The 7,890-nt window shown below is 51.4% G+C and overlaps 1 protein-coding gene across 1 annotated transcript; it reads right to left on the bottom strand.

Moving 5' to 3' along the window:
* Window positions 1-4,081: 4,081 nt before the first annotated feature.
* Window positions 4,082-7,017, bottom strand: IER5L (immediate early response 5 like). The gene has a single exon (XM_083375428.1). It carries the CDS (start codon window positions 6,776-6,778, stop codon window positions 5,633-5,635), a length of 1,146 nt encoding a protein of 381 aa, XP_083231554.1. The 5' UTR covers window positions 6,779-7,017; the 3' UTR covers window positions 4,082-5,632.
* Window positions 7,018-7,890: the final 873 nt, after the last annotated feature.

Genomic DNA, 7,890 nt, shown 5'->3' with positions numbered 1-7,890 from the left:
TATGCATCTCTTTATCCAACCCAGGTTTGTGTAAGCTTTTTTGGTTGCTGCTACACACGGCTGGCTCACGGTCAAGTGATCATCCGCTAGGACTCCGAGGTCCCTCTCACAGTGGCTGTTTTGGAGCCAGATCTTGTCCAATCTGTATTTGTACCTTTGATTTTTTTCCTGCCTAAGAGTAAGACTTTGCTTTTCTCCACATTGAAACTCATTTTGTTGGATAGAGCCTATTGTTTGAGTTTGTCAAGAGCTTTTTGGATCCTGAGTTTGTCTTCTGGGGTGTTGGCTACTCCTGCCAGTTTGGTGTCATCTGCAAATTTGATGAGTTCCCCTTCAGGTCCCTCCTCTAAGTCACAGATGAAGATGTTGAAGGATTTACTAGGCCTAAGACGGATCCTTGTGGTACCCCACTGCTTACTTCTTTCCACGTGGATGTAGTGCCGTTGAGGACTACTCGTTGAGTACGGCTTGCCAGCCAGCTACAGATTCATCTGCTGGTGATGTCCTCAAGGTACAATTTGTTTAGCGACCATTTGAAGTTGCAAAGGATCTGAAAAAAGTGGCTTATGGTCGTTTTCGCACATTTTCGACTGCTGCAGCATCCTCATGGCCATGTGATAAAAAAAATCAGATGCTTGGCAACTGACTCACATTTATGACGGTTGCAACGTCTCTTTGGGGTCACGTGATCCCCTTTTGCGACCTGATTCGCTTAGCAACTGTGGCAAGAAAGGTCATAAAATGGGGCAAAACTCATTTGGTTAGTAAATGGACGAGACCACCAGTTGTGAAGCTTTTTAAAAAAAAATGTTTTACAGTAGTGGGAAGTCATTTCTGGGCTTCAACAAGGAAAGTAGCTGGATTTGTTGATGATGTCACCACAATTTTATTCTAACTTGGGTTGAAATCCAAACACCTAAGCAGGTTTCAAACTGCTTTGGGCCTGAATGAGACACCACCAGGCAATCTCGGTGCCACAGACCAAAGGGTGAAGTTGACAAACCCTTCCAACCCCTTTCTCAGCGTTGCCAAGAATATGTTGAACGTGTCCATTCTTGAAAGAGACTTGGCTTAAATTTGAAGGTAGTTCTAATTAACTTGCTTTTTAAAAAGCCTCTATTTGAGTTTTCGTGTCGTTAGTTGCCTTGAGCATTTGGCGGTAAGATTGTAACTGCATGGAATTAAATATGAATTAATCTTAACTGAAAGCAAGGATACCGTTAATCAACCATTAATAAATTAATTAAGTTAGCACGAACCTTAAGCACTGGGGCCACAAATATTTTTTTGTCCCACATAGGTTGGTTGGGACGTTGGTCTGGTTTTCATTTGCCCTCATTTCTCCCCCCCCCCTTTTAAATATAGGCAATTCTTGTGCACCTGAGTGGGAAAAAAAATCTGGTTTTCTGGGTGCGTTAAGGGACACTTCATTTTGCCCAACCCACAAGCCGGTTGCTAAATTAACCTGTTTTTTTAGGTTCGCCCTGTCCATTGGCCTGGTTCCCACAACATACTTAACCGGGTTCATGGAGAGGTTAACTGTCTTGTGGGAATACCAAGAAGGGTCCAGCAGAGCCAATCTGCTAATTATCAGGGGTTTAAATTTAGCCCAGAACAAACTCTGTCTTCAGCTAATTCCATTTTCTCCTCTCTCTGCCCTCCACAACACGCAAACGGGGTCAGTGCTGTTTTCAACACAACGGTTTTGCTTTATTTACAAGCTTTTTTTTTTTTTTTGCATGCTCTCTTTCAAAGCGGTTGGGCCCTTTTGGGGGAGGAAAAGCAAGAGAAAATTTGGTTTTGCCCTGTGGGTCCTCCAGGAAAAGGAGATAGATAGAAAGAGCGGCTGAAATGAGGCTGAAAATAGCTTTTTTTTAAAAAAAAAAAAATAAATCCTACCACAAAGAGGGAAGAAATGGACTTTTCTGCTCCAGCTGTTGTCCAGATTTGATCCTGGTCTTAATTTTGGAATTAAAAATGTAGATTCACTCACTTCTTTGCTTCGGATAACCCACACAGTTGGCAGAGCCCAACTCTACTTGGACTCAGTCAACCTGTCACAGTATCCCTAACCCTCTCTGGACCCCTGTAGCCACCCACCATTGGGAAAGGAGCTTGGCGCGTAGATCGTCTGCCTTCGCCAGGACCTCTGTGCTGATTTGGATGCATTAGTATATTTTCTGATCATGGTCAGGTTTTGGAGATCCTGGGGTCAGGAAAATGAGAAGGAAGGGAGCCCACTCTATGACTTTGGGCCAATCACCAGAGGACAGTGAGTTGTAGTCTTGTCTTAGGCGTGAAAGCCAGCTGTGACTTTGGGCCAGTCAGCTCAAACCCGCCTCACAGGGTTGTTGTGGGGAAAAGAGGAAGAAAGTGTGTTGAATGTTTGCCAGGATATAGATAAGCCCAGATGGTAGTTGGTAAATCCTGATGTATGTAGTGCATCACATGGACTCGGTTGGCGTTTGTTCATTAAAACCATGGCTTAGCATCCTGTAGCAATTAGCCTGGGTTATTCAAGTTCTAGAATAGCCTTTTCGTTTTAATCTTTTTATGCAGCCCATTTAGATGTGTGTATATGTTTGTGTATGCTTATATGTGAATGTCTGTGCAAAGAGGCAGTAAACTGTGACAGGAGTAATCCACTTTCCCACCCACCCCCAGTAATGATATAACCCCCTCCCAAATGAGTTGAATTTGGACTCAACTCAGACTCAAGATTCCATCTGTCATTCTGACGGTCAGTGTATTTTTTTAATCTGCTACACTACAGCATAATGCTGCAATGCCCACATTAACCACTAGGGTGAGCTCTGGCAATTGCCTTTTCAGCTGGACTTTACCAGGTTGTAAATTTAAACTTGGAAAAAATGAATTAAAATTATAAACATTCTTTTAAGAAAAAGTTAAAAAATGGAAGGGAACTCCTGTTTGTTTAAGTATCAACTTCTGATTTCAATACACTTCGTTCTCCCGTATTTCAATTCAGATCTAAAATGCGCTTTTTCAAAATTTAAACCAAGATGAACTAACATGATCCATAATAAATGCTTTTCCTACTTAAGAAAAAATAAATGAAAAAAAAAATGATAGTGGCAAGTGCACAAATTTATCAAAATCCATCGGTGACCCTTAGAAACAAAAATGGCCATGTATTTGAGGTCAGAAAGTAAATATCCTTTCCGGTTAAAAATTCTAATAAGGGTTGTCAAAAGGTTTTCATTTATTATGCCATTTTTGCCTGGGATTGGGAATCTTTGTTTCTAGCTATGTTTTAGTAACAGCTCCTATAAAAAAAAAGGTGTTTGTTTAAGCACACATGTGCACAGTCACGCACACCCGTTAATTTTGAGGCCAGCCTGTCGCTGGTCAGAAAAATCTTTTTTATTACCTTCATTCATTTGGTTTAAAGAAAGGGGTGTGTGGGAGACACCACCAAGTGGCGTAAAGTATAGATAACAAACTCCGCTCTAGATAAAGGAAAATGGGGAAAACAAACTTTAGGAATGCAGCCACATAACCATGTTTTATAGGTCCACAAGGAAAAAAAACTTTTAGCCCTTTGTCAAAGGCACCCTTCTGTTTAAAAAATTAAAAAAGAAACCCAAATTAAAATAAATAAGCATAAATAATTCAACTTTTTACAACTGCCAAGTTTGCTCCAAACACTAATAAAAAAAGTTTTGTTTTTTTTTAAAAAAAAAAGAAGATAGCAGATGCTCTTTTCTTCCAATCTGGTTTTCTTAAGAAAACAGATAATTCTCTTTCCTTTTGTTTATTCGTTTGAATAAGGGTTGACATCACCACAACCTCCCCAAAATCTTAAAAATGTGAAAGATAACTTGGGAGTTAAATGCTTTCAGACAAGGGCATTTTCAGTTAAAACAAGTCAACTTATTTCGTTTCAATGAACTTTAGGGCAGGCTCAACTTAAAAGGCTGAGCTGGCAGCAAATCTCATCAGCCCCGGGTGAGTCATGCAGCTGACTTACTCAGGAGTAAGAGCAAGTCAGTTGCAATTCCTCCCCCTCCCCCCCCAGCTCCTTCTTGTAAGGACAACACAGCCACATGCTTTCCCCTTTTATAATTGGCCTTTTTATTAAGATTATAAATTTAAACAAATCTCAACAGTTTTACCCGGTGATATACAATTCAGTATGCACACACACACACACACACAAAAATATACAGAGATACAAAGGGAGGGTGGGAAAAAAATAATGGTTTTGGCAATGAGTCCTTTAATACACAGTGCTGAATGTGAAGTGGATGGCAGATTGAAAAAAAACTACCTTTTTACAACAAAAGGCTATTTTCCTCCCTTCCCTTGCAAAATAATAATTAAAAAAAGGAACACAAATTTAATTCCCACCCGTCCTCTCCAAGAAATAAAAAAGGGTTACAGAAAACACAGATTTTTTAAATTATTTTTCCTGCACACAGGACTGAACAATGCTGGCTGGTTGAGGAGTGTTTTTTTTAAAAAAAATATTGGAGGAGTCATTCAACACGTTAAAGACACGAAAATAGTGAAGCTCTTAAGAGCCGTTTGCCTCTCTTTCTTACACACCTCTCTTGGGAGGGAGGAAGCAGGCGGCTGTGCAGGATGGGAGCTGTTACCTCCCCCAAAACCCATCTGCAAATGGAATACTTAAGAGGGGTTCAAGAGTGTGTACTGCATGTTTGTGTACACGCTAGTAACCATTTCCAACTCGGACAATTGATACAAAAATCACCCTCTGAAAAAATATTTCTTTCTGCAGCTTAAAACATGGGGGATTTTTTAAAAAAAGGGGAGGAGGGGAGGTCCATGCCCACCAAAGGTGACCCTAACCCCCCAAAAAACCCCTAAGCTGCAGAGAAGTGGAAAAAACGCATACAGTACATGTGAGTTGGGGGCAGTGACTCTAGAGCGGAATCCATTCAAAACCCAGATTTTCAAGGGGCTTTCAAAATAAATCCTAACTCTGAAGCTTTGAAAAATACTTGTCTGCCCAGCCTTACAGCCAGGGAAGGAAAAATCGCCGCCTTTCCAGGCAGGGACCTCCCCTCAATTTTCCAGTTTAACCTTTTTTTTCTCCCACCGCCCCCTCCAGGTAGGCATAACCAACTCTTCCTCCACCGAGACCCCCAAAATTTCGCCTTCCCCCCCCCCCAATGCTGCATTCGCTCACGGTCCCACCTTTTCCCCCCTTTTTTAAAAAAAACAAAGAAATAAAAACCCTTCCCCTCCTCTTAAAACACACACGCAAAGCAAGAAAATCAAAGAAGGCTTGGAACCCAGAAAAAACGGGGGGGGGGAACCCACCCCTCCAACTCAAAAGCGCCGGGAAATCAAGAAACAAAGGAAAAGTTATTCGCCCGTCTTCCGCGTTCCTCGCCGCCCGAATCGTCTCGCCTCTGCTCGGCCGTCCGTCCGCGGCAAAAATTGAGCTCCGGTCGCCCCGGGGAAAGTCCGCGGTCCAGGGTTAGAAAAGATTCGCTCGGTTCGACGCCCACCGTCCCCCCAAGCTGCCCTCCCCAGCCCTCCGCCCGCTTCGGCCCAGAGCCCCGCCAGTCCCGTCTTTGTTTCAGGGTCTCCCGCCCGCGACCGGTCCGTCCCAAAAGGGGCCGAGCGGCGCCCCCGGCCGCTCTCAAAAGGCCACGATGGCCCGCGTCCAAGCCCCCAAGCTGGCCAGCGCCTGTTTGCCGCACAGCTGTCCGCTGGAGAGCTGCTCCGAGTCCGACGGCGGCGCCGGCTGGGGCGGCCGGCTCACCAGCCCGCTGAAGCTGGAGCCGAAGATGGAGATCAGGCTGGAGATGTTGGAAGCGTCCGGCGAGGAAGAGGAGGAGGAAGGATGGGAGGAGGAAGAGGAGGAAGGCGAGGGCGCCGGTCCAGCGCTGGAGAAGCCTTCGAAGCGGGCGCGCTTGGCACAGGAGGCGAAGGGCGAAGGCGCACCGGGCAGCGGAGGCGGCAGATCCCCAGCGCCGCCCGCCGGCTCGTACTTGCGCTTGGCGCCCGGGCTGGGCGGCGGCGGCGGCGGCGGCGGGCAGCAGCAGGCGGCGGCGGCGGAGGCCACGACGGCGGGGACGAGGCCGCCTGGCGGGCAGGGCGCGCAGCAGCAGTCCTGGTGCAGGTAGCCGTTCTCCACCGTGGTCACCACGTGCGTGTCCAGATCCAGCACGGTGGTGCGGCTCGAGCAGTGCGCGGCGGGCCCCGACGGCGGAAGCCCCGAGGGCGCGCACGAGCCGCCCGCGAAGTCAGTCCCGACGCCGACGCCTCCCGTCGCCGCCGCCGAGCTCGGGCCGGGGTAGCCCCGCGGCGGGTAGAAGGGCAGCGGCGAGTCCCGGCAGACGCCCGCCACGCCGGGTAGCCCCAAAGCGTCGTCGGCGGGCGGCGGTGGCGGCAGCATCGACGGGGAATCCGGCCTGGCCAGGGCGCAGCTCCGCAGCTGGAGGCCCTCCGGTCCGGGGGCGGCGGCGGGGGGCAGCGCCTGGAAGTCCGCGCCGGCCAGCTCGCCCAGCGGCGGGGGAGCGCAGAGGGCGGGCGCGGGGGCCAGGGGCAGGGCGAGGCCGGCCCCTTCGGGGTACAGCGGGTGCGGCTGGCCGGGCAGGGCGCCGCTTTGGCGGCGGTACAGCTCGGCGTAGCGCTCGCTCAGGTAGAGCTGCCGGGCGTTGCGGAGCACGTAGGAGACCAGCAGGTTCTTGTGCAGCTTCAGGCCGCCGCGCTGCGTGCGCGACATGTGGATCTTGCGCAGCGAGAGGCTGATGAGGCTCTGGGCGTCCAGCGCGCACTCCATCTTCCTCGCCGGCCGCTCAGCTTCGGCCGCCCGCCCGCGCCCCGGGCCCGCATCCACCCGCTGCTCCAACGGGGGCCGCGCCGGGCGGCGGGCAGAGACGGGCAGGATCGCCCTTGCCCGGCGATGGATGCCCCCGCTCGGGAAAGGCAGCGAAAGCAGCCGGCAACCCCGCCCGACGCCCGATGCCCGGCGCTGGCTCGCCCGCTCGCGCGGCCCTCCCCGTCTCGCCCGGCCGTCCGCGCTCGGCAGGGCCAGCACTAAGCGCGGCTTTGCCCAGCCCCCGCTATTTATACCCCCTCCCCCGGCCCGCCCCCGTCGCCGGGGACCTATTGGCGGGCACCTTGGCCTTGGATTGGCAGCCGCCGCCCGCCCACCTGGGGCCCGACCCGCCAATCCAGACGAGGCGGTTCCTTTGTGCTATTCAAATGCCGATCGGGCTGACGCGGCCGGCTGGAGCGGGGCGCTCCGGGGAGGCCGGGCCGGAGGCGGGCGCCGGGCCGAGCCGGCCGGGCCGGGCCCGAGAGAGGCGGGCGGGGGCCGGGGCGCTCCTCGGGGGCCGCGCGGGTCTCTGGCGGGCGGGGGCGGCCGGCGCTGCCTGGCACAGGTGAGCCCGGCCGGGCTGGCTCGCCACGTGCGGGGCCGGGAGGGGGCGTGGCGGGCGAGGGGGCGGCGCCTGGCGAGTCCCCGCCTCCCCTGCTGCAGGTGCGGGGTCGTGGGGGCTGCCGCCGCCCCAACTCGGCCCTTGGTTTGAATGGCTTTGCCTCCCCGATCCCCCCCTGTCTGGGGATCCCCAAATGCCCGGTGCAGAAAGCCCGATTGCGCGCCAGCCCAGATGCGCCTCCTCCGCTTCGTTCCAGTCTCCGGGAGTTTCGTAGGATTTCCTGCTTCTTGGCTGCGCCTCTTTCCCCGCGGGAAATCGCCTTGGCTTCGCGTTAGCAGCGGGGGCATTTTGACGGATTGGTTGGGCTTCGTTTTAAAAAGATCCTCGGAGCGCGTTTTTCTTTCCCGATGCTCCCGTCTAGTCTAGTGGGACCGCCAAAATTTCAATTTTTATTTCACCAGACCCTTTTTTCTTGCCATCTGGATAGATTGATGCTTCTTTCCACATTTTT

Source organism: Vipera ursinii (genome assembly GCF_947247035.1).
Source record: "Vipera ursinii genome assembly, chromosome: 16".
Classification (NCBI taxonomy): Eukaryota; Metazoa; Chordata; class Lepidosauria; order Squamata; family Viperidae; genus Vipera; species Vipera ursinii.
This window is presented reverse-complemented; position numbering and strand designations above follow the sequence as displayed.

Bases quoted from the DNA above. Each gene is read 5' to 3' on its own strand.
- IER5L (XM_083375428.1), bottom strand. From the start codon at position 6,778: ATGGAGTGCGCGCTGGACGCCCAGAGCCTCATCAGCCTCTCGCTGCGC.